This window comes from Populus trichocarpa, chromosome 8 (assembly GCF_000002775.5).
Source record: "Populus trichocarpa isolate Nisqually-1 chromosome 8, P.trichocarpa_v4.1, whole genome shotgun sequence".
Classification (NCBI taxonomy): Eukaryota; Viridiplantae; Streptophyta; class Magnoliopsida; order Malpighiales; family Salicaceae; genus Populus; species Populus trichocarpa.
Window position 1 is genome coordinate 13897590 of NC_037292.2, and position 27353 is coordinate 13924942.

Here is a 27353-nt window from a genome sequence, read left to right on the forward strand (position 1 = left end):
AAAAAAAAGAAACCTCTTTTCTTTTTATTGATATCATGATATAAGTCCCAAGTCGGCCGTTTTTTTATTCATTTTCTTTTTAAATTGAATTTTTTTTCAATTATATAAATTGAATTGATTTAGGAACTAAGTTTGTACATTTTTTAGTTGTTTTTTATATGATTATCTTTATCTCATAAATTAAATTGCTTGAGTTTTTTTATTATTATTATTATTTTATATTGGATTGAATAAAAATTGAATTTCAAGTTTTTTTTTATGAAATTATTCAATTCTCATGATCTATATTGCATGTTTGATGGTTTAAATACGTGACTTGAATACAACATGGATCAATCTGGTATATCATTGTTTAAATATTTTAAAAACATATTATTTAGTATTTAAAAGTATATCATTTAATATACTTTGTACTTTTTTATTCATTATTAAATTTTTTTATTAGAAAATATATTTTTATAATTTTTTATGTTTAAAAAAATTAAAGGCAATCCATTGCATAGCACATGACAAGTATATTAAAACGAAAGCTAAATGACGTGGTGAATTCATTGTAGCAATAGACTTAGTTTACTATGGATTACTACAGTGAATTTACCTTTGTGTCTCTCGGTGGAAAAGTTTGAATGTTATGAGATGGGGGTATTTTGGTTTTTTCTCGTTAACTCATTGGTCATTAAAATATTGAACATTGGTATTATTGTCTTTACATATTATTTTGTACAGTAAAAATACACTTTTGTCCCCAGGATCAACAAATTTAAAACTCGCTGACCAATGATGTTTTTGACCTTGCACAAACTTGAAAATCATTAAAATACATCTTTGCTCGTGTATAAGACAAAATAGCTTATATGCATGCAAGGGTGTTTTGGTACTTTCACATTAGTTTTTTTTGTTATTTGCAAGGTCATGACGGAGCTTTTTAGTAATTTAACATTATTTTTTAATATTAAATTCTTAAAAGCTGCTCGTACGTGGAAAACACGCACCAGCGCGTTGGTGGCGTTCGCACTATTGCGACAGTGCGCGAGATGTCATTGTTTGCCCAAAAATGGCCTTCCGCCAAGTCACTGGAAGCGCCATCATACGATCTTCCTCTTGGTGTAGAGTGTGTCGGTGGTGGTCCAGCGATTTATCACCGGTGATCGTTTCTTCTTTCTTCTGCCTATTTTTCTTTCTCTTCTGGTTAAAGTGCATGTTTGTCCCTTTTATTTTTAGTTTTTCAATTTCAATCCTTATGTTTTTTATTGTTTATTTTCGTCCTTGACCTATTTAGAAAAGTTTTTTTATATTTTCAATTCAATCCTTAAATTACAATTGGTCATATATTGGTTTCATCAATCTTTCGATTGTTACCCTTGGATCTTTTGTTAAAGTTTTATTAGTATTCAATTTCATCCTTAAACCAAAGTTTATGTTGGTATTTTTTCAATTTAGCCTTCATTCTTTTGATTTTTTTTCCTTTTGTTAATTTTTTTTTCTTTTCAATTTAACCCTGCGATTTAATTTTTAAATGCCCTCAAATTTATTTTTTATTTTGGTTTCCACTCTTATTTTTTAATTAAATTTTTTTATATGGTTGATTTTTTTTCTATTGCATCCTTCGATATTTGATTTTTTTGGGATTGAGCTTCACGGTTTTTCCATTTGTAATGCTTCCAATTTAAAGACACGAGTCACAAGTTTTAAGTGTTAATACAGTTAGAAATTCTTTTTTTTTTCTCATTATATTTTGCAATTTTATCATTCGATGTTACTTTTAAAAAAATTATTTTGTGATTACTTTCATACTTTTTTCAATCAGTTTGTCTTTGTCTCATTACTTAAAACATGAGTTTTGCCATAAAAAAAAATTGGATAAAGATTTTTAAACAAAAGCTATTTTGTTTTGTGTTTAATTTTTGCTTATTTTTTATTTTACTTTATACAAGTAGGTTTTGTTTTGTACAAAAAATAGTTATTTTGAAATAATATTTATTTTATGTTAGGTCATGCATATTTTTTATCTTTTTATTTTATTCACTCTATTTCATATGTTTTTGTTTTTATTATCTTTTATTGATTGTAATGAATAAATTTAGTAAACACAAACATGTAATTATTTTATTTTGCGAAATCAAGTATTTTGATCTATATACATCTCTCTCTTTTTTTCAATTTCTTTTTTAGTTATTATTAATAATTTTATTTATTTATTTACAAAGATGATTATTAAATGCTTGGATAAACTTTTTGATTTACACTTATAATTTATATCATGTAAGAAAAATATATCAAAATAGTATGTATAATTAAGTTTTTTTTAGAAAGAAAAATTACGACCTGCTACGGAGTGCATATCAAATCAAATTTTTAATTGCCTTCTTATTAATGTTTTTTTTCACTATTATTTTTTAGATCATTTTATGTAATTGCTTTTTTTGCTGATTTCATCTTTCGATATTTGATTTGTTAGAGATTCGGCTTCATACGATCTTATCGCTTTGCATTTGTTTTTTTTAATATTGTTTTTTTTTTAATTCAAGGTGTTTAGCTAATTCATTTAGAATTTTTTTTTTGTTTTATACAAATGAAGTTAATTTTTAAAAATAAAAAATATTTATTTTTAAATAATACTGCTGATGTGTTTGGCCTTACATAATTGTTTTTTTTTTTTTTGTATGAGTTTATTTGTTAGTTTCATTTGTGTTTATCTTTTAAGTCATGAATTTTTAGGATGTGGATTTATCTTTTTTTTTTATTTTAATAAACAAATTTAGTAAATACAATCAGATGAATATCTTATTTTGTATGGTTAAATATCTTGATTTATATCTCTTAATTTTATTAATTTCTTTGGTTATTGTTAACATTTTTTTCCCATTTATGTACATAAAAGAAATAAAAATAATTGACATAAAAATATGTTTGGTTAAAAAGACAAAAATATAAAATAAACATGTGATAATTCTTCATCTTTTATGTTTGAAGACCATAATCATATATTATTTTAATATAAAAAACTAAGAGTCATCACTGTAGAGTAAGACTTATTGCACTATGAATCACTAAGGTATAATGATGTTTTTTATCTCCACGGTACAAGACAATGAAGCACAAATTAGGGGGTAAATCATCTTTTCATGAGGTTCATTGGCCTCATCAAATTAATTGGGGTTAAAGCAGGCATCTCATTTTTTTAGCATGGTGAGAAGATTAAGTCACCGTTGAAAAAAAAATAATTGCAAACCCCTAGTTCAAAATTAGCAAATTGGTATTGGAAATCCTTTAATTAATTAAATACATTTTAATTGAATAGAATACTAACAAAAGAAAAATCCAGAAAATCCCTATAAAATTTAAAGAAATATAGATAATATTGATGGACAATGCAAGTCCCGCATTAACTGCGTAAATTAAAATGGAAATAATGAATAAAATATGATAAAATTATTATATTCAAAGAAAAAAAGTCCTAGAAATGTATATTTAGTCCCGAACTAAATGAGAATAAGATTTGTGCATGAAAAATCCTTCCTCCCTTTTTAAGCAGATGGCCAACGACTATCTAAGAATAGAAAGCTTGATTTTTCTCTTCTCTTCAAATTTTGTGTGTTTTCTCTTTATGTTTAAGGTTTAGGTTTGTTTGGGGTATTTTGGTAGATTTAAGAGAGAAAACACAAACTTAACCAAGAATTAAGGGAAGTTTAAGAGAGGGAAAGTTAAGGTTTGAGAGAGAAACAAAGAATTTTAAAGAAAACACAAATCTACTATTATTTCTTTCTTGATTAGAGTTTTGGGCATTTTATCCTAACTTTTTCATATTAGGGTTCTTTAACAAAATTGGAGGGAATGTGTTTAGTTGTGGAATTATTATTTTGATAGGAGTAAATGCAAATAGAATAAAAGTTCGTTAAAAATAAAGAAAAATCAAAAGATGGCTACATGGCTACAAGCCCTAGGGCCAGCCATGAGAGGCATTTAGAGGAAAGGATGAATTGAATTAAACTGTAAGAAATTATATGTTATTTTGATGTTATGTGTGATATATATGATGTAGGATAAGTATTTGGTTTGAAAATGTAAGTTGTGCTATAATGTTATGCAGGGAAGATGAGCTTGTATTGTGGAAATGGTGGGAAAAGCTTTAAGAAATTTCATATACAATTATAAAATTGTTGTGTGATGTTTTCGGCATGGAAAGGAAGAGGCATCGAAAATAAATTGTTAGTACTTTGCTAAAATTTATCAAATGTGTTAAATTGATTAATAATTTGATGGTAAAATTTATTGAATTATGTGTTATCGAGTCTGTTAGGTTGAATGTAAGGTTTTGAATTAGACGTGGGATGATGAGAATTAAAAATTAAAAGGTGTGTGTATGTGTGTGTAAAATATGTATTTATTATTGTAAATGTTTAAAAAACAATGGATGAGAATGAGATTGTGACTTGATATATGTTAGTAGGAAGGATATGTTGGAAGGTGTTAGAATGAGGATGAAAACCATGGCATTAAAATATAAAAAGGAACAAGTAGGAAAATAAAAGGTTTAAAGAGTGTAATTAATAAGAAAATAAATAAAATAAAGCATAAAGGCTAGACATTAATGATTGGCTTTGCGATTGGAAAATTTGACAAACATATATTAATATTGAAAGGATATTATAATTTTATGTAAACATTATATGGAATTGCATGTATGTGTGTTGTTATTTGCTATGATATTATATTTGTATGTGCTAATGAAGTTAGTTTTGAATATATATAAAAAAGGGGGTGGGGTGAAAATGAGTCAATATATTAGATGATGAAGTGGCCTGAATATATTATATGGTAATAAAATTAGTGAAATAGAAACAAGAAATAGATTAGGCCCTGTTGTTTTTTTTCTTCAAATTAATATTTTTTGTGTTTTCAGATCATTTTGATGTGCTGATGTCAAAAATGATTTTTAAAAAATAAAAAAATATTATTTTGATACTTTTACGAGTGAAAAACACTTTGAAAAACAACCGCAACCACACTCTCAAACACCTCCAAATAGAAAACGTGGAGGTCGAGATATTATGTAATGTGATGGAACATTGTGTCGTGTATGTATTAAGAGAGTGTGAAAGAGGAATGTTAAACATCTTGAATATGTAAATATGTATTAAATTAAAGAGGAATTATAGGTTAAATGTATGACGAGTATGTATGTGAAATTAAGGATGTGATGGATTATAAAAATGGGCAAAATTATTCTATATAGAGGTGAAAATGTTATTTTTTAATAAAAAAATTATGTTAAATAGGATGGTGCATTGTATTGTTACGATATTCATATATGGATGATAAATAATGGGTTGATTTATAAAGGGTATATGAGTTGTTGTAGTAGCCATAAATATATATGTGTAAGGGTTGTTTTGACAGCCTAAAAGTGTATGAATGTGTGTTGTTGTAGTAATCGTAGATGTATATGTGTAAGGGTTGTTTTGACAACTCATAAGTATGCAAACATGAGCTACTGCGATAGCCATAAATGCGTGGGATTAGAGATTGTTTTAATAGCCTAAAAGGGTTTAAACATGGGTTGATATGAAAAATATAAATGCATAAAATTGTTGACCACCATGACAATTATGAATGTATGTTACGATTGAAAAAAATATGAGTATGTTAAGGTTATCAAGCCAAAAGTGTGAATTTGTATTGAAGTATGAACGATTAAAATTGTGTTTCATTTTATTGTTAAAGAATGACTTGTTTATGTGTATGATTTAATAACTGACATGGGTTAAACTTATATAAAAGTAAACTCTATTAAGAAAATAACTAAATGATAATAGTAAAAATGGAAATGACTTGTAATTATATTATGTGTGAGTATTGACAAAATTTTATTGATATGAATATATATTTATGAGATGAAGTTGATGAGATATTGGTGATGGCCTCCCCTTTTGAATTAGGAGAGACACCGGGAGTTGGACCTTAAGTGGAGGGAGCTCATTTAACCGAAAAAGCAAATAGGTACCTGGCACCTTGACCTTTTAAATTTAATAAATTCATATTAATATTCTCATACTTGTTGTATTAGTTATCAAGTGTGCACGAAATAAAAAGAATTTAATTATATAATTGAAATGAAAAGATGCATGTAATGGTTGATATGAAAATAAATGGATTAAATATTGAAAAAGAAATGAATTTTCTACGTGTGAAAATGTGATGATTATGTTACCTAATCAGTTGTGTAAATGGAAATAAGGTTATAGAACTAATTATTTAGTTGGTTGTGTAAACGAGACTAATGTTATGGATTGTTATTTGGTTGGTAGCGTGAATGGTGACTAAGGTGATTGATTCATTCGAATGAGATTATGTTAAAATCAGTTGTAACAATAGTGATGTATTTTAATAAATATAAAAAAGATAAACATTGATATTGATATGTGAAATTCAAAATATTGTTATTGAGTTAATTTAATTATGTTAAATGATTAATGTCAAATTTATGATAAACATGAAGATATCTTCTCTATTCGAGGAATATATACATATATTATGATTAATTAATATCTCTTATAATATTATATTCGTGTAGGTCCATCACATACATTAGGACAATGTTGATCTAGTGGTTATTATTATATAGTTTTGTTAGGTATATAAATTGTGTAGCCTATAATTGTTTTAATAACTTCATTTTAATATGTATTAAATCATGTGATTTTACTTTCAGTATTACATACATTAAACTCTTTAGTCATATATATATCACGTGTATATATTTTAAGTTGATGAAAAATGAAAATAATACGAAATAATTACAAGATGTAATGTGAAAGGATCTAATGGATGAATAAATGAATTGGTGATATGCCCGAGGCTACCTTGTAGCAATTTATTTATGATGTGATTTTATACATGAAATAACAAGATAAAATTTTAGGTTGAGTTTTGTATATAAGAGACTCTGCCAAAATTTTGTTAAATTAGATAAAATTTCATAAATAGCTTGCTTTCAAAGGATATGGAATGTGTATTGGATATCGCTTATGAAAGAAAAATTGTTTGAATGAAATTTGATGATATTTATGGATGCAATTTAGTATTGTAATGTGTCGAAACATCCACACCAACAAATATATATATATATATATATATATACATTAATGTGTTTTCCACCTCGCACAAAGTACAATTAAAATGTTGAAAGATAAATAATTGAAATATGATAATGAATGACTTGTAATATATATGGCCTAAATAGTGCGCCTTCGAGCCCTACCTATTTTCCCTTTAAGTGCTCATTTGAGCTCTCATCTCCTATATAGTATGATTTCGAGCCCTATCTTGTCGTTCCTTCAATACATCTCTGGCCAAATTCTTTCATCACGTAGGTCACATTTATCCACCTAGGGCAGGTCGCTCATTACAATAAAATCACTTTGAAAAATCTTTGTATTTTTCACCACTTTAATTTTTTTTTTGCATTTTTAACCACTTTGAAAAATCTTTGTATTTTTCACCCTGGGTAGGTCGTCCATTACAATAAGACCACTTTGAAAAATCATTCGTATTTTTCACAATTTTGAAAAATCTTTGCATTTTTCATCTAGGCAAGTCGCCTATTATAATGAGAACACTTTAAAAAATTATTCGCATTTTTCATCACTTTGAATTTTTTTATTTTTTTTGCATTTTTCACTTGGCTAGGTCGCTCATTACAATAAGAGCAATTTGAAAAATCATTTATATTTTTCAACACCCAAAAAAATCTTTGCATTTTCCACCTGGGTGAATCGTCTATTACAGTAAGATCACTTTGAAAAATCATTTGCATTTTTCACTACATTGAAAAGTTTTTGCATTTTTCATCACCTGAAAAGTTTTTGCATTTTTCATCACTTGAAAAATCTTTGCATATTCCCACCCGAGCAGGTCGCCCATTAAAATAAGATCACTTTGAAAAATCATTCGTATTTTTCACCACTTCTAAAAAAAATCATTGTAATTTTACATGGGTAGGTCGCTCATTACAATAAGACTACTTTGAAAAATCATTCCTATTTTTCACTACTTTGAAAAATCTTCGTATTTTTCATCTAGGCAGGTTAACCATGATAATTTAACTATTTCAAAATCTTTGAATTATACCATTAGGTAGGTTGTCTGGTACAACCACTTCAAAAGGCCTTTCACAAAAATCATCTTTTTCTTTATAAACTCTATCTCATTTTCTTTCGAGTGCACTTTTTAGCACTTGTCCTTAAGATAATGCACTTTCTATCCTTATCTCTCTCTTTTTTTAGCGTATTTTTGAGCCCTCACTTTAAACATGTTAACAAGGGTTGACCATTTATTGATCTGATGAGTGGTCATATCTCATTTCTTTTTCTTCTTTACAAAGCTTACTATCTAAAGTCTCTTACGAAACTTTCTATCGTAAGCATTATAAAGAAGAGCGCAACCGTCATAACTCATTCCTGTTAAGGTAGAGATTTCCTCACAAAAAAAGATTTGTCATAGACCTTAGACGAGACCAACGAATAAAAACTTGACTTAGAAAAACAATCAAACAACAATACAACTTACCTTAGGTAGGGTGTACTGGGGGTGATGCGTCTTCTCCTTGCACAACCGGTCCCTTACCCAGACTCTTGCACGCCACAGGTTTCTGGTAACCATAATACTAGGTGGCGACTCTTTAACCTTAATCATAATTAAACCCGAAACATTTTCCTTCCCAACAACACACTTCTCATGGAGGCACCATTTTTTCAGCGAACTAGCCATGTCGATGTCGCAGTCCCTACGTGCGACAATTGGTATGCTTTCTTTTTTTTCTTTGTTTTTCTCTCCCCCTTCAATTCCCGCGTCAAACCCTTTAATTTTTCAAACTAGCCCTTCAACTTTGTTTTTCTTTGAATTCAATTCATGTTCTTTTAATTACTATTTGTTTTATTTGAAATAATTTATAAAATTAGAATGTTTTTTCAATTTTATCATTCTTCATTTTTTTCTCATCCATCAAACTTAGTCTCAGTTCTTTTAATTGCTTTTTTTTTAAATTATTTTCTTGATTTATTTTATTTTTCAATTTAATCCCTCATTCTTTTATCTTATTTAATATTAATACCATACTTGGTCCTCATTCTTTTGATTTCTAAAAAAATTGGATGGTTGGGATTTTTGCTTCGTGATTTTTCCGATGTGCCTTTTATGGGGCAACCTGGTCTCATGACCTGAGACACATGTGTTCAAAAATTATCATGATTTGACTTCTATATTTTCTTAGGTTCTTTCTTTTTTACCATTTGATATATATTATTGGGCCTTCAGCTTCGTGAGTTTGTTGTTTTTCTTTCTATGAGATTATTCCGATCTCATATCCCAGGTTGCAGTTTGGTCGAGTAACTCAGGTTGAGTTAGTTTTTTTTCTGTATTTTTTATTGATTTTTTTTTCAGTTTTGCTTTCAATTATTTTGTTCACCTAAGAGTACACCTCCATTGTTTTATTCCGTTTCTTCTGTGCAGGGTTATTTCACCCTCATAAATTAGTCGGGTGTTTGGCATGCTGACCAGAGTTATTTTTTTTCTTTTTTAAAATTGATTTTTTTTTCAATCCATCATTTATTGTTTGCTTTATTGGTGATTGAGTTTTGATTTTTTCTTCATTTTTTTTCTTTATATGGTTGTTATATTCTCATTCAATTTTTTATTTGCTATCAAATAAGATTGTTGAGATATTTTAAAAATATTTACAAGGTGTCTTTTTATAATATTGACAAACATTTTTTTTCCCTCTATTGGTCATTGTCCTTTTTTTAATTGTTGTTAGCTTTTTATTTTACAATCATATTATTAAATTAATTAATTTCATTGAAACTATTTGAATCAATGATCTTATTTCTAAATTTGAATTACTATTTTAAAAAATATTATTATTACCTCACCATCTTCTTTTTAAATTAGAAAGTATTTGATTGTAATATATTGCGAGCATCATTTGATAAAAATAGTGTTTGGGAGTATAATAATAGTTGTTTTTCAAAGTACTTTATATTAGAAATATATTAAAATAATATTTTTTTTTTATTAAAAATTATTTTTGATATATACACATTAAAACAATTCAATAACATAAAAATAATAACTTAAAAAATATATATATATATTTATTTGCATTCCTTGCAGCGCCAAAGAGGAAACGCATGTGGCTGTACTGCCTTTGACTTAGAGACCACAGAACACACGCGATGCAACACCGATTCTTCAAACAACACCTCAAATAAAAATAACCTAAAGCTACCTTCCTTTTTTTTTTTCTTTTATCAATATAAATAAATACAAGAATTTTGTCATGGTGCTCCTTAAGCAATCGCAGCAGCCATTGCTAACCGTCTGTATTTGATACAATGGTGTTAATTGATTTTTAAAATAATTTTTATTTAAAAATATATTAAAATATTTTTTTATTTTTAATATCAAAATAAAAAATATTTTTAAAAACAGTTAAAAAAACAACAGAAACACGTGAGCGATGGCTGCTGCGATGGCGGTGGCTTGTTACTGTGACAAGACCATCATTGATGTGGATAGTGATGATTGGGTAATTGATGAGTTGGGTTTTACTAACTTGTTCGATAAACTCCTCCCCATCGTGTCATCGAAGAATTTTTTGGCAATTAAAATATCAACAGGGTATTTCGTAAATGTTTTTTTTTTTTTTTTATGTTTTTAGTAGTAATTTCAGATTAATAAAATATTTTAGACGTTATTTTACTATTTAATCTTTTTTTTAAATAAAAATATTACAGTAATTTTATAACAATAGTAATTTTTTTTACAACTCATCATTATTTTTTAAAATTTTAGCTGGTTATTTTTTGATTATATATTTTTTATTATGATATAATTAAATAAAAATTATTTAAAAAAAACAATATTATTAAGTTAGTCGGGTTTATGGTTGATTTTGACAAATTAATTTAAGTTGGTTCTGGCTGATTAAATATCTTTTAAAAATTACTTCATATATATATATATATATATTAAATCTTTAATGTATAATAAAAATCTCACTTGTATATAAAAATATATTAGCAATAACATGTACTCACGTTTATTCTTTTTTTTTTATTACTATTATTTTTTAATCTCGGTGAGAACCTAATTTAAGTGCGTTTGCAATTGAATCTGATTCCCTACGAATATCCCCTTATTCCCCGCGTTCTTACTTTGCCGCTAATCCAAAACCTCATCTAATTATAATCTGCTCTCATAGATTGCGTGGTTGATATTGTTACGCGGAATGTTTTTTTTTTTTTTTTAAGAATTTTATTTAAAAATATATTAAAATATTTTTAATAATTTTTATATAAAATCAGTATATAAAAATTATTAAAAATATATAAATTTAATGTTATTTTTAAAACGTAAGAAATAAAATGCCAGCAGCCTATTGACACCCTTTTAACTTTGCTTTTAACCATTCGATTATCATCAAAACGTTAGAAAGTCTAGCGGACAGGGATGTCTCATCTCTGGTAGTGGAATTTGAATTCAAAAGCTTTTTATTATATATATATATAAAAAAAAACATAAATAACCGCAACATGCAGGATATGCGAGATCAAGATAAAAAGTGTTCTATCTGATCTCAGGTTCGAGCCCTGTGGTTGCTCATATGATGGCCATTGGAGGCTTACATGGTCGTTAACTTCAGGGCCTGTGGGATTAGTCGAGGTGCGCCCAAGCTGGCCCGGACACCCACGTTAAACTAAAAAAAAAAAAAAAAAATGAAAAGTACAGATAAGACAATTTTTTTTTGTCTTCAAGCGTTACTTTAAAGAGGCCAAAAGGAAACAGAGATGGCTGGATTGCCACTGGCCTACTACGACAGACCAGAGAACACGCGCACCTTCTTGTAATATTCCTTTGGCATCTCAAATCCGAATGTAACACTGATTCCTCAGATAACATAAAGCTAAATCTTCCTTTCTTACCAGTATAAATAAACACCCCGTCCTCTAGTTTCCAATACCCTCATCCCAAGAATTTTCATAGATTTCGTTAGTTTAGTGGTGAGCAATGGCTGCTGCAATTGTGGTGGTTTTTGATTTTGACAAGACCATCATTGACGTGGATAGTGATAATTGGGTGATTGATGAGTTGGGTTTTACTGAATCGTTCAACCAACTCCTTCCCACCATGTCATGGAATTCTCTCATGGTCAGTACAGCTGCATTATTTAATTTTATGTACCGATGTTAATTTTCATGTGTTTTGTTCTTGCATTGAAGCTAATGTTTCAAGAGTTGCCATGTTTCTTGATGTGTTTTTTTTTTTTTTTTTCATGGCATGCACATGTTTTTCTTTTCTTTTTTCCATTCCCCTCTCTCTTTTTATGTTTATGTCTTTGGCTCTCTTGAAAAATCTCAGGATAGGATGATGAAGGAACTTCATGCAAATGGAAAAACCATGGAAGACATTGCAGAGGTTTTGAAACGTATTCCTATCCATCCCCAGGTCATCTCTGCTATTAAAGCAGCCCATGCTTTAGGGTAATACGCACACCTCATTCTCTTCAATTCTTTCTTTTCCAGGATGTATATATGTTCATGCTAAGTATATATTGAAGGATTTAATGATAATTTGCAGGTGTGAGTTGAGGATTGTAAGTGATGCAAACATGTTCTTCATCGAGACAATCCTGAAACATCTTGGATTGAAGGATTATTTCTCTGAAATCAACACGAACCCAGGTTTTGTCGATGAAGAAGGGAGGCTAAGGATCTCTCCTTACCATGATTTCACTCAATCTTCTCATGGTTGCAGTCTTTGCCCTCCGAACATGTGCAAGGTATGATATCGTCATATATATCGACAAGATCATAAGATTTTTCTTTAATTTTAGGCATTAGAAAAGGCCATCCATATTGAAGTTTCCTAGAGGATTATATTTTTATGAAAATAATTACAAATAAAAAGCAAAATAAGGTTGTTATCATGAAAGATTCGGGTATCCTCTGTTTTTCAAAAATACTTTTTAGATTTTTTTTTCATGGAAAACATTAAATAAATATGCTTTATCATGAACATGTTTAATTTTAAAGCATGATTTTTTAGGAAATTAAAATTTTATTTTTTTGCTTAATTATGCTTTCTGTAAAATAGGGTCTTATCATTGAAAGAATCCAAGCTTCTATATCTAAGGAGGGAAGCAAGAAAATCATCTATCTTGGAGATGGTGCTGGCGATTATTGCCCGAGCTTGAAGCTTACAGAGGCAGACTACATGATGCCAAGGAAGAATTTCCCAGTGTGGGATTTAATTAGCAAAAATCCCAAGCTTATCAAGGCAGAAATCCATGAATGGAACGACGGCGCAGAGATGGAACGTGTTTTGCTCCAAATTATTGAGAGAATTTCCAGGGAGGAGATCAATAGCAATTCTGCTAAGTTGTTCTCAGCTGATTGCAAGTTACAGACTATATCAATTGCTGGCCATGACGCCATGCCTCAAGCTCTCTCAGTTACTCAGTAGCTAGCCTAAAATGTTAGGCAAATCAATGCCAGCCCTACCAAGTTAACCATTTTTTTTTTGTTTTGTTCACATCTTGGCTTTAACAAGAAGGATGTAAGATAGCGATTTTTCATCTGGATCCGTAATATGATGAAGGGAACGTTAAATATATAGTTTGCTTCAAACTTGTTCTTGTTCTTGTTGCTTGTGCCGTAAGTCCTGTTATCATGAGTTGGGCTGTAGGTCATAAACAAGTTTCCACAAGAAACACAAATTCCTAAGAATAGAAAATCAAGGGAAGAAATAGCTGATAATTAAGTTCACAATATAAGCTATTAATGTGTACTTGCTATCCATTTTGTTACAATTTTTACTACCGTCAAATATACTAAAACATAAAAGGAATTCACAGAGAACAATATATATATATATATATATATATATATTCATCCTTTTTTTTTTTCCTAATTTCGGCATTCTATGCCTAATCTTATGAGTAATTTACCAAAATCTTTTAAAAATAGATAGAGTTCAAACAAAGGGAGTCAAAGTATAATACAATGAGATATCTCATGGGCAATCTAGAATTTGAAGGAAAAGTTTGTTTTCACTCTCAAACTTTCATCTTTCTTCTTTTATAGCTCCTGCATTTTTTTAAATCAATTTTAATCTAAATATTTATTTTCTTAACACTTCAATCCCCGAACCACGGCCACGAGAGCAAGTGGAAACACCCGAGAGAGATCGTGCCCGCACCGCTGGACGCGAAGGATCTCGAAGGGACAAGCAACAAGCCGGACGCAAAGGATCTCGAAGGGACAAGCGACAGGCCGCGGGGGGAAACGACGGGGGAAAGCGAATCGATTAAAAACAAAATCAATTAAAAAAATAAAAAAATAAATAATCATGAGTCAATATGCTAAATTCATGATGCTGGTCATCATACCAAAATAACATCATACAAGTTAGAGAGATAAGAGACAAAGTCGCTAATAACAATGAGAGAAAGTTATCGTTTAACCACTTTTTTTATCTATGAAACTCATTTTTATTGATATCAACAGCTTTCATTCAACAAAAAGATTTCAATGATAGTTGGTTTTCATGTAAACATGCTTGAATTGATAGGATAATGGGCTCGTATATTTAATAACAAATTCTTTTCGGACCCAAACAACTATGACCTCCACCCTATATCAAAGAGGCACTAAATTTAGCTGGGTCTTGACTTCTACTTAAGTAAATGTAAAATGTCCACTTATATTGAGAGAATCATGTCATCGTTACATTACATTTTGTCGTTTTTTTTAATGAAAATGCTTCACATTCTGATGATATTTAAAAAATCCATTATGTTCAGGAATGAGAATCTTGAGTGTTGGGATAAAAGATGATTATGTGTTCACTTCCATATTTTATTCTCCAAAGTTCACTAAATTATTGGTTGATGATAAAAGACCTAACACCTGTAAAATAGTCTCTGGTGGGATTTAGGGACTCTAATAATAAAATTAGCGACTTTTTATAAAGGATTAAGGACAAAAATGTTTATTCTTATTTATATATGATAAATGCTCTAAAAATAAAAATATGAATAATATAGATAATAAAAAAAAGTGTAAACCCTTTACTTGGATAGTTTAAATGATATTTATAGCCTTTGAACTTTGTTGTTTTGTTGAAAGAGTGAAAAATCATTTCTTATGACAAACGTAAATGAAAAGAAACATCTCTTGCACAATATTAATGTTGATGAAAACACTCATTACATCAACATTAATATCGATGGAAATACGGGGGATCCATATAAAATTTTTATATATTATTTTGTATGCAACATTAATGTTGATGAGAATAACCATTAATCAATATTAATGTTGATTGGAACATAACAAATTTTTTGCAAGACTTTTATACTAGGAGTGTAGAGAAATTACTATCCTAGATTCTTACCGTATAATGTTAAGAAACTACAAAATAGCCTTGTGTTGCCTATAAAGACTTTTGATTCCATATGTATTTGGATATGAACTGATTCCAAATCCAAGGATACTAGGCATAATATTTTGTTAAACTCATAGCTAATTGAGCTCAACGCACCTAAGCCCTAAAAGTTTTGTGTATGACATTTTGTCAGACTCACGTGCACTCAGGCTCAGCACGTAGCTGAACACAAGGGTGTTGAATCTGTCATCTCGCAACACCCATAAGCACTCTGGCTTAGTAAGTAGCTGAATCCAAGGATGTTGAGTCTGACATCTTGTCAGACCCATATGCATTCAATCTCAGCACGTGACTGAACTCAATGTTGTTGGGTCTGATATGTAACACCTCTATTATTTTATCCGGGATAATTTCTCAGTTAAATATGAAAATTTAGGGTAATTCTTTTTGTTTATTTATCATTCTAATATTTCTAATCATATGAGCAAACATTCTAGAATGCAATTACTAAATTTAACACAAAGACATTATTAAATATGACATTCACATTAATTATATATAAAAAATTTGTCATACAACTAAAAGAATTCATTCAACACCTTTTATATCATTCATTAATCCCATAATACATATTAATCAACATAAATATACAAAAAATGTTTAATATTCAAACAAGATCTACTCTACTGCTGCGAGGATCATGAAAATAAGATTGATATTTTATCAATATATTTATCAATAAATGCAATACATCATTTCACTACACTCATATAAAAATATTTCTCCTATATATTTTATGATGAATCATTAATATTTTACACATCTATATTCATCCAATTAATTTAAATCCTAGTCATTTCACTGGGGTGCTACTTCCCTATTAGGGGCGCTAACCCATCTGCCTAAATATCGGGTACTAGTTCATTCGCCCAATTGCCAGGCGCTGGTCCTTTAATAAGGACACTAGTTCATCCGCTCAATTCTCAGGCACTAGTCCCTCAATAGGGACTCCAGTTCATCTGTTTAATTACCGGGCACTAGTTCATTCGTCCAATTATCGGGCACTAGTCCCTTAATAGGGACTCCAGTTTATTCGCCCAATTACCGGCCACTAGCTCATCTGTTGACATCAAAATATAAAATTATAGAATTTCTAATTAAAATTAACGCATGCTTTCAATTAATCTATCTACAAAGATTCAAGGTGTCAGTCACCTACATACCGGCAATGCTTGACTAGTAGCTCCCTGCTATTGTATGGAACCTCCAACCTCTCTTATTCCATTTAAAAGATCTCATGATTTTAATACTTAATCATTCAATAATTTACTTAAAACTTCTTCACATAGTAAAAATTTAGATCAATACAATTTTGACACCCAAGATTATTATTATTACTGTTATAACATAGTTTTATATTCTTTAATAATCCCACAAATATTTCATACAATGTTATATCCACTTAAACTTTTAATTCACCACAATTATAAGAGAATTTTATATTACTATAAAAAAATATTCTAACAACTAAAGGAAATTTAATTCCTTCACACCTAATTCAACACATCATTTTTTCCACTATTTAAATACAATTCATTAATTTATTCAAGCTTAAAGTTTTATTTATTTCATAGGTCATTTGGCCAAAACTTCTCTGTCTTAAAGGAAGTTCAATTTCATTTCCACAATTCCTTTAAGGTATAATTTATTTATCCATTACATAATCCCATGAAGTCATTTCTACTCATACTTAATTTCATTTAAATCAAAACATTTTTTTTTCATGGCCAAATTCACATTTCTAAGAGAATGATAAATTCCCTTTCACTCTAAATTCTAATCCATCAAACAAAATTAATTCATTCATTTAAGTCATGAAAAATCTCCAATTACATCAATTCAACCCACCCCAAAATTCTTTACCCTTGCCGAAAATTCAAGTAAAAAGAGTAAATTGATAATTCTTCAACTTTTCACTTAATTAACTTTAACCTATTTATTTTTCACGCCAACAAACAAGATTCTAACATAACTTTACAAATTACATGAACCATTTTTTATTAATCTAAGAGTTTCATAATCACACATAACAACAACTAAGTATAATAGCAAACCCAAAGTTGAACCACTCTTTATCCCCCTCTTTCTTCTTTTATCACCAATTAATAAATTAACATAACTAAAAATAATTTGCTTGTCATTAATTCAACAACCCAATCAACTTAAAAATTCACCCTTGGCTGAAATTCCGATTACCAAGAGGAAGGAATTTTATATATTTTACAAATTAATCTAATTAATGACAAGCCCAATCATTTATCCCATCAACAAACATATAATCCACATAAATCCATGCATTCAAACCACCACAACATCAAGAACTCACCTTCACATAATACTAATTCTATTCAATCCAAGAACAAACATGAAAAGCAACACAATAGGTCATCATGAAGAGTTTTCTTACCCTTAAGGAATGAAGAATCAAAAGCCAAAATAAATTGAATCAAGTTCTCCTCCACACTTCCCTTTAAGCTCAATTTTCCTTCTCTAAAAGCACATTTCGACTCTTAAACTCCTTGTAGACTCCTTAACACATCAAACCCTTTATTTAATTACTCAACACTCTTATTATCACACGCTTTTTTTTCCAAGCAATTTCCATGAAAAATGACAAGAGCTCTCTTTTCTTACATTCATGTTTTTTTTTTTTTTGCACTGCTGACAGCTTATAAAGAGGGTTGTTTTGGGTAAGTTTTCAATTTGACCCCTGAAGAAATTTTTAGACACTCGTTTATGCTATTTATTCTTTTATTTGCTTATTGTACTTAACTTGAAAAAAAAAAAAATCTTATCGAACTTCAAAAATTCTGAAACTTTAACCTAAATTAAAACAATATTTTAGAAGACTTCATATAAAATTTCAACTTAATCTGAAAAGTAGATTGAAATTTTAAGACCATTTTCTTATCTCAAATATATTCATTTTATATTTTTACCATTTATTTCTTTTACAGACTTATTATTGTTCCTCGGTAATGTTACTGATTATTTTTTTTAACCGAGGTTTACATGATATCTTGTCAAACCCATATGCAATGTGATTTAATGCGTAACTGAACCTAAGGATATTAAGTGCCCGTTCGACACTGTGGCTGCGGGTGAGGTTGATTGTCTGCCACAGATATTGATGTTTGGTTAAGTTAAAAAATAGATTTTTGTTTTGGTGGAACCCACCATACTTGCGGGTGTGCCTCAGGTTTAACAAAAGCGAAAAAATTATTGCGTCATTACCCGTGTTCCATACCGTCTCTATGTGCAAAGTGAATTATAATTCACTCTCCAGCCGAATTGTGAAAAGTGAATTTTTAATTCACTTTGCACAGTTCAGCTGAATCCACTGTTTATGGCGGGACCGGGTCCAGCCTGAACCTAAATATATTGGACCGGGTCCAATGCAGTAAAAAAAACCAATTTTAAAAAAAATTTAATTGTATTTTATTTAAAAAACTAGTGTTTAACATTATTCAATGACACTGTATAAATTAGAAGGAGATCGCATGATGGCGAAGCATTTACAGAATTTTATCGTAATCCCAATTTTGTTCCTGATGATATTTTTACCTGATTTTGTTGCACGCTCAAAAAACCATGGAAACTGTAGTCCTTGTCGGATGAATTTATATAAAGTATTATTTATTTCGTGATGTAATAACAATAATTAAATCTACAATATTTAAATTAAAAACCATCAATATTAATATATATTATTTTTAGTTATTTTATAATCTCAATTTGAAAAGCATTATTAGATGGTGTTTGGCTCCGTGGTGGCTTTTGCGGTTAGTCCAAACATAATTTTTTATCGTTTGGTAACAACAAAAAGCTGATATTAATCTGTGGACTCCACGTGAATTTTTGAGGTATGGCCGCAGTTAATTAGAAGTAGTTTTAGCCAGCTTTTCACGTGAAAAGCTGGTCTGAAGACAGTAAACAAACAATCAAAATTTGACAAATTTGTGGTGCTTAAGACCGTTGAAAAAATTAGACAACATTATCCTCCCCTGTACAAACACAACACTGTAACCGTTGCTCCAGAGAGTTTGATTCACTTTGTTTTTCTTCACCAGAGACTCAAAGATCCCCAATCACTCCTCCAGATCCAAATACCCAGAACGCAAAAGATTTACGTCACCATACCCCCCAGATCTGTAAAAGCCACAAGAAGATCACTAAGCTATTACTCCATATTTGTCGTCAGATCCCTAAAACCCATCACTGCGCCAGATCGCTAAGACCCCACTATTTTTGGTACCAAAATCTCGCTCACTCCCGTTCGCTCACCATCCCACACCCCCCCTTTATATAAGCGACTGATCTGGTAATTGTCCTTTTTTTTGTTTGATTTTTATCTATCAGTAATAGTAACCCCTCTGTCTGAAGAATTTAGTTATGTGATTCTAGATCAGTAATGTGGGATCTTGTATTCATTCCATCTGGTTGCTTGTTTGTTCAATGATTACCTTAGGCATTTTACAGGCTTTGATGGCATATTGAAGTTTTTCCAGTTGCATAACCTCTCATACATATGTTTATCTCCTTTCTGTTATAACCTGCAAAGTGTTCATTCAACTCTCATACGATTCTAAAGAATAACGAGCAGGCACCGACGTAAAATTAAGTATGTGTATATTTTTCTTTGCACTCTGCATTTCTGAGACAGATTTTGAATTTTTGGGCATACACTGGTTGTTGTGTGGAATTTTGTTTAAGCGAGTCTTGAGGTGTTGAATTGAGAATTTGCTGCTGGTGTGCATTGTTTACTATTTATAGCACCATGTGATATCATTTAACGTTCTAAATTGTAAAGCTAATAAGAGTTGTCTGCAATTTTATCTTCTTGGAGTGTATATCAATTTTTTATTGTTGATTCATGAACTGCAGTTTATTGATTACAGTAGGTATGAATTTGAAGATGTGGTTATGTCTTGTGTACTATGAATATACAGATAGGTATTTGAATCAATTGCATTGCTGGCAGCATGCTCCTATTTTTTTAAATTGCAATTTTGATGAATCTCCTATGCATATAACATTTTGCTAGAAAAAAATATTCAATGGAAGGTGCTGAAAGCTCGGATAAAGCATCTTGGAGTAAAAAGATGCTGCATACATTTTGTGATATAAGTATTGTCGCTATTGAGAAAGGAATGAGGCCAAGCACTCATTTCGATAAGGCCGGATGGAAATTTGTTATGGCTGTCTTCAAAGAGAAAACTGGTCTTGCTTTTACTAAGACTCAACTAAAAAACAAATGGGATGGTGCAAAAAAAGAGTGGAGGATTTGGAAAAAACTGATTTCTGAAACAGGAATAGGATGGAATAGTGAACTTGGAACTATTAGTGCTAGTGATGAGTGGTGGAAGAAAAAAACTCAGGTTAGTTATTGATATCCTTGTTTCTTGGATTTGTCTTTGTCTTGTCCTATTTCTTAAACTATTTAGCACATTTTATATGGTTTATGCATGTGCTCATTCATATTTGTTCCATATAGAAAATCAGAGGGTCCAAAAAGTTTAGACATGCTGGGATTGAACCTTCACTTTGCAGTAAGTTTGATAGAATGCTCAACAATGTTGTGGCGACTGGACACTATGCTTGGGCTCCATCTTCCGGAGTATTATTTGATGATGATGTTGTGAATCAAAACACTCAGGATGTTCATGTTAATAAAGAAGAAAATCTAGAGGAAGGAAATGGTGATTCCGAGGAGGATGTCATTCCCAATTACACAGATGATGTTTGCAATTTAATTGCTAGAGTTAATATGGGAAATAGCAGTACCACAAATAGCAGTGGAAAGAGAAAAGCAAGAGAGCAAGGTGGTGGGAAAAGTATAAAGAAAAGCAAAAAACCTCATGGAGTTGGAGCTCAAATGCTTTCACGTTGGGATAAACTAGTTGATGATGTTTCGACAAAGAATGATAGGAGGGATAAGATAGGGTGTAGCATTAGCGAGGTGATGACGGAGATCCATTCCATACCTGATATTATTTTAGGTGATGACTTATATTACTTTGCTACGGAGTACTTGTCTAGGAGGAATAAAAGAGAGATGTGGGCAGCAATAGGAGATCTTGATAGGAAGTACCAATAGCTGCAAAACATGTACCAGAGAAGTCAAAAGCACTAATTGAAGGTTAGTATTGCTTTAATGATGCTTTCAGTTTTTGTTGTTTCAAAACAATTGCATGTTATGAGAGTTTTGTTGTGCTGCCAAATGATGTGCAGGTTTGCAATAATGGGGTATACTCCTAAGGCTGATGTATTGAAGCATGAAGAGTAGTGTTGATTTCGGTAGAGAACCACCTTTCTTTTTTATGTTTGCGGATTACTAATCTAACTTGTTTACAATTTAATGGAATATTGGTAACACTTGTTATGTTATTTGCTGTTATGTTTTAGGACAATTTTTATCAATGGTTTTTATTGTGTTTATGGATAGCCAATGTAACATGTTTTACATGTAATGAAATATTGGTAATCTTCTTGTGATTTCTGCTGTGATGTTGAAGCACTCATTATTATGAATGTTGATGGAGAATTCTTGTCCTGGGGTAATTGGTTTGCTGTTAATATATAGAAAATTATGCTATATTTACTGAATATTATGTTAATTTTCCTCCTGGACCAACCGGATTGCACCATCTTAAGAGGAACATATGTCAGACTTTTGTTTTTCCTTACTGTGTGCATTATTCGAAAATGTTAGATGAACTGTGTTCTTGTTGGCCGAAACAAACAAAATAATTATTGTCAATTGTTATGGCTCCCAACGGTAGATATAATTATATATATTGTAAGTGTTCAGCACAACACAATATTCCAGTTGCTTTAGTTTTCTTGATAATGATTATATAAGGCTACAAGTTGAAAGGATATTGGGTACATACAACTGAAAAGCAAGTCAAACTGCATAAAAACATCACAATAAAGACACTGGCACAGTGTATATAGTGCAGGAAAAGTAGGAAAAACATAACAGGAAGAGAATATGTCAGGTATATTGTATGGGCATTCTGACAACTTGTTACAGTTTGGAAGAGAATATGTCAGGCATATTGTATGGGCATTCTGGCAACTTGTTACAGTTTGGTATAGTAAACTTGTGAGTGTATAGAGGTTAATTTTTTGTCCCACAATACATGCAGCTCCCTATATAATATATGTTGTGTGCAATATGAGACATAACTTTAAAAACTACAGCAAGAAAAACATTCAGTCTTGGGAGCTTCTACAAAAAATCACCTATAGTTGTAAGTTTCTCTTATTTGAATCAACTTTTTGAATAGATTGATTGTTTTTACAGCTCTCATACGGCAAGGTGCATTTTTTTTTTCAATCAACAGCCCTTGTGTAATATTTACTGAATATTCAAATGACCTCTTAGATGTGTTTTTTTTGGAAAGTTTCACCTTTTAAACATTTCTGTTGATTTTGCCAAGAATTTGGCAAATAATTCTTACAGGAATTGTGCAGTTAATTTTGTAGAGGCCGCTTCCTTCCTGGTATTGTGCAATTAATTTTTCCAGGTTGCTTCCCTCTTTATTTCCTTATATAATTGTACTTGATGATTACACTTTAACAAAGCAGCATTTCAAAAAACTTTTGCTCCTTATGTGTTATAACAAATAATCAAACACGCTCACTATTTTTCTACAATTCATAATAGGCATATGCCATAATATTACAATGGGACTAACATTTCTGAATTGTTGTTAATCGATATATATAAATTATCGTGTTTGTTATTTATGGTACGAATTGGTATGAAGGCAAATGTTTGTAATTGAATTTGTGTAGGTAGATATGGCAGATGAATGGGTTGATGTTATGTTTGGTGTTAACTATGACGACAATTATGATACCGTTATGAATCATGTGATTGATAATATTAATTACCATGGTAATGGTACCGGTGGTAGTGGTGGAGCTGCCAGCGATGATAATGGTGGAGTTAATGATGATGGGGATGATTCAAACAGAACGGATGATGATGGTGACAATGATGATGATAATGATGAAAACGAAGACGAAAGTAGTTCTGATGATGAGGGTGAATCGTTTTGGCTACGAGAAAATGATCGTAACAAGCTGTTGTTATGCACCGCTGGTGCTTTACACATGTATTATGTTACTTATGTGCATAAGGAACCTTGTATGGTTTCATATAATACAGGGATGAGATGGCTGAATGAAGTCGTACAAGGACACCATCAACGGTGTGTCAACATGTTTAGGATGAATGCAACGACGTTACAAACCCTTTGTTATGACTTGGAAACACAATATGGGCTGAAACCATCAAGAAGGACAAGTGTTATTGAGAAGGTGACAATGTTTTTGTACACAATTGCATTAGGTGCAACAAATAGACAAGTACAAGAAAGATTTCAACATTCTGGTGAAACTGTGAGTCGAAATTTTAATGAGGTGTTGAAGGCAATTTGTTTGCTTGCGGTAGATATAATTAAACCACAGGACTCTGAATTTTTAAACACTCCATAGGAAATTGCGATGAATCCGAGATTTATGCCTCATTTTAAGGTGAGCCAGATGCTGTTTATAACAACCAATGACAAAAAAATAATTATTTAAGATATTGCTAGTCGTTATTTATGACATGTTGGTTAATGTTGTGTTTTGTCGTATTGTGTAGAATTGCATTGGTGCGATAGACGGCACACATGTTCATGCTTCTGTTTCTCAGGAAAATCAAGTGCCATTTATCGGTAGAAAAGGTGTGCCGACACAGAATGTAATGGTCGCATGCAGTTTTGATATGCAATTCACGTTTGTTTGGGCAGGATGGGAAGGTAGCGCTCATGATACTCGTATTTTTCTGGAGGCTATTGATAATCCAAATATCAATTTTCCAAAACCTCCTGAAGGTAAATCTATTAAAATAATTAATTGTTATTTAAATTTAAAATATGTGTATTCTATATTTTTTGTTATTAAATTTGTTATAATTTTCTTCCTTGTTATTAGGAAAATATTATTTAGTTGATGCTGGGTACCCAAATGAGTATGGATATCTCGGTCCATATAAAGGTGAGAGATATCACTTCCAAGAGTTTCGGCGTCGAGGGCAACCAACCAACCGGGAAGAGCGATTCAATCGTGAACACTCGTCACTTCGCAATGTCATTGAACGTGCATTTGGAGTGTGGAAACAAAGGTGGAGAATTTTACAGAACATGCCGGCATATCCGTACAAATCGCAAGTGCAGATTGTAGTGGCATCAATGGCACTGCATAACTATATTAGGAGGAAGTCACAGGAAGATTTTGCATTTACAGAATATAATCGCAATCCTAATTTTATTCCTGATGATATTTTAGCCGATGTTTTTCCATGTCCGCAAAGCCAAGGCAACCAACGATCTTCTCGAATGAATTATGTCCGTGATGGAATAGCAGATAGTTTAATGAGATAATTGAAGAACAACAATAATGTAACATTGTTATTTCTTTTTTGTATGAAAAAAATGCTCACAAATGCTACTAACAACTTGAAAATTAACACATGTCCTTCTTGGTAATTTTATTAACAAAAGTACTTTCAAAAACAACTTAACCAAACACATATCAATTGCTTATTAGACAACAATACTTTTAACCACAGTTTTAACCAAACACATCTTTTTATATACACACCACAAGAAAAAGTGATTTTTTAAAAACTACTTTTACCAACCACAACCACAAAAGCCACCACTTTCCCAAACACACCCTTAACCAAACACATTAAACTATTTTTTGTTTAACCTCAATTTCAACCACAGTTTTAACCAAACATATATAAATACCAGACCAATCTAAAAAAAAATTGATTTTTATAAAATAACTTTTTTCAAATCACAACTATAAAAATTACCACACTATCAAACATACTTTAAAGTTTGACATCTTGTCAGATCCACGTAGTACATAACCTAGTTTAAAAATGTTAGATCTGACATTTTATTAGATTCATATACACTTGATTTTAACAAAAAAAAAAAAAACCTTCACACATTACTAAACCAAAAACCAAACCCACATTATTTAGATTTGATATATTATGTGAGGCTCATTAATAGCATGCCTGGGCGCTTTTTACAATGCACTTCTTAATCAAGGAATGGTGTATAAAAATTATTGATCCATCACCCTCCAACTCCACCGCACGCCACCTCCCACCAAAACCTCAAATTCGATTTGCATTGAGGTAGTGGGCAAATTATATGCACATTTTGCGCCTTTTAAATGCAAAAACCGTTATCAATGCCCCCATCCTCATCTTTCCATTCCATTCATTTTTTTACTCAAGTGATAGATAGATGTTGGAATGCAAATTCAGTCACCACAAAATGAAAAAAAATAAATAATGTTTATGTTATTTTTTTAAGATTAATATACTTATGGATTTGATGTAAATTAATTTTAGTTTTTCTTTTTTTTTACAACACGATTTAATCTTTTACATACTTTTTTAATGAAACATCCTGATTTTAGTTATTATTAGGTTTTCTAAACATGGTTTTACGATGATATTTTTTAATTCGTGTCATTTTTCATTCATTAAAATTAAATTCATTCCTGATTGTCGTCCAGGCCTTCATCAACATTTTATTTATTGCATCCAGGAAAGAATAATATTTTTTCTTAATTATTTTTAAAGGATTTAAACAAAAGATGCGGATGACGGATGTATTTAGGAGAATGATTACGGTTATTTTTTAAAGTGTTTTTTATTTGAAAATACATCAAAATAATATTTTTTTAAAAAAATATTATTTCTGACATGCATCAAAATTATCTGAAAACACTAAAAAGATATTAATTTAAAATAAAAAAAATATTTTTTAAAATAAAAATATTTTAAAAATACAAAAACAAACCGACAAAACAAATATAACACTTCCCCTCCATAAAGGTTTCTGTAGAGTTTGATAATTCAATGTATCATGTAAATGCTGCGTGTTAAAGTTCAATATATATATATATTTCGTGATTCAGATACTAGAATAAATATTTGACGAAGTTAAAAACCATCTCTATCAAGATAAAATGACAAATTAATTTTTTATATTATAAATAGGATCTATTATAACAAATCATATACTCAAATTCAGGATAGCTATTAGAAATCTTTGTGAAAGATTGGATTTGTTATCTCATGTTTGCTTTTCGTGAAAAAATACCAATTAAAGAGGAGAAAAATAATTTTTGATTCTTTTTATTATCATGTTCTTTTAATTTCAATAAATTATTGTTTTTTGTTTTTATTTTACTTGTAGTGATTTAGAAAAAGATATGACCTACATATGATTGGGAATTGGATGATTTTTAAATTTGAAAATTAACCGATGCATTTATAAAAGTATAGATACTCAAATAAAAATAAATAAAAATACATACACCCAGATATAATAAAAATAAAACTTGGACCATGAATCCTCCACAACTCCCTTCCCTGTCAGCAAAACAATCTCACTCATTAAAAAGAACACGGCGAGGCTTGTTCGAAAGATGACCACAGCATTCTACTCTATACTGATATTTTCTTCGAGGATACATCAGAAATTGCTGTCCGCCTCTGATTTCTGTCGGGAATTGATACTTTCACAACTGCTTTTATGGTCTTAGATACCGTGAAATAGACTGGCAGTGTCATCTGCGCTGCTGGATCAGAATATTGTGTCTCTCCCTGCCTTCTACTTTCCGGTCTCCACCTCAAATATAGTATCTCGCCGGTCCCTGTACCAAAAAGTGAGCGTCGATTGATTTGGTTCGGTTCGTAGAAAAAAATCTAACCAGATCAGTTTTTTTTCTTAAAAAAAAACTAAATATAACTAACCGAC

General features: G+C 30.4%; 2 protein-coding genes across 2 annotated transcripts; both read left to right on the forward strand.

The window, feature by feature from the left end:
- The first annotated feature begins 11944 nt into the window (after positions 1 to 11944).
- LOC7469093 (inorganic pyrophosphatase 1) lies at positions 11945 to 13669 on the forward strand. Its single transcript, XM_002311774.4, has 4 exons — positions 11945 to 12207; positions 12418 to 12539; positions 12637 to 12838; positions 13153 to 13669. The coding sequence occupies exons 1-4, from the start codon at positions 12067 to 12069 to the stop codon at positions 13519 to 13521; spliced, it is 834 nt and encodes a 277-aa protein (XP_002311810.1). The 5' UTR covers positions 11945 to 12066; the 3' UTR covers positions 13522 to 13669.
- A 6892-nt stretch (positions 13670 to 20561) lies between these two features.
- On the forward strand, positions 20562 to 22375 carry LOC127905649 (L10-interacting MYB domain-containing protein-like). The gene is made up of 2 exons (XM_052455166.1): positions 20562 to 20882; positions 20999 to 22375. The coding sequence occupies exons 1-2, from the start codon at positions 20562 to 20564 to the stop codon at positions 21599 to 21601; spliced, it is 924 nt and encodes a 307-aa protein (XP_052311126.1). The 3' UTR covers positions 21602 to 22375.
- The last annotated feature ends 4978 nt before the right edge of the window (positions 22376 to 27353 follow it).

Bases quoted from the DNA above. Each gene is read 5' to 3' on its own strand.
- LOC127905649 (XM_052455166.1), top strand. From the start codon at position 20,562: ATGGAAGGTGCTGAAAGCTCGGATAAAGCATCTTGGAGTAAAAAGATG. The intron at 20,883-20,998 runs GTTAGTTATTGA...TGTTCCATATAG, and splicing joins GGTGGAAGAAAAAAACTCAG to AAAATCAGAGGGTCCAAAAA.
- LOC7469093 (XM_002311774.4), top strand. From the start codon at position 12,067: ATGGCTGCTGCAATTGTGGTGGTTTTTGATTTTGACAAGACCATCATT. The intron at 12,540-12,636 runs GTAATACGCACA...GATAATTTGCAG, and splicing joins AAAGCAGCCCATGCTTTAGG to GTGTGAGTTGAGGATTGTAA. The intron at 12,839-13,152 runs GTATGATATCGT...TCTGTAAAATAG, and splicing joins GCCCTCCGAACATGTGCAAG to GGTCTTATCATTGAAAGAAT.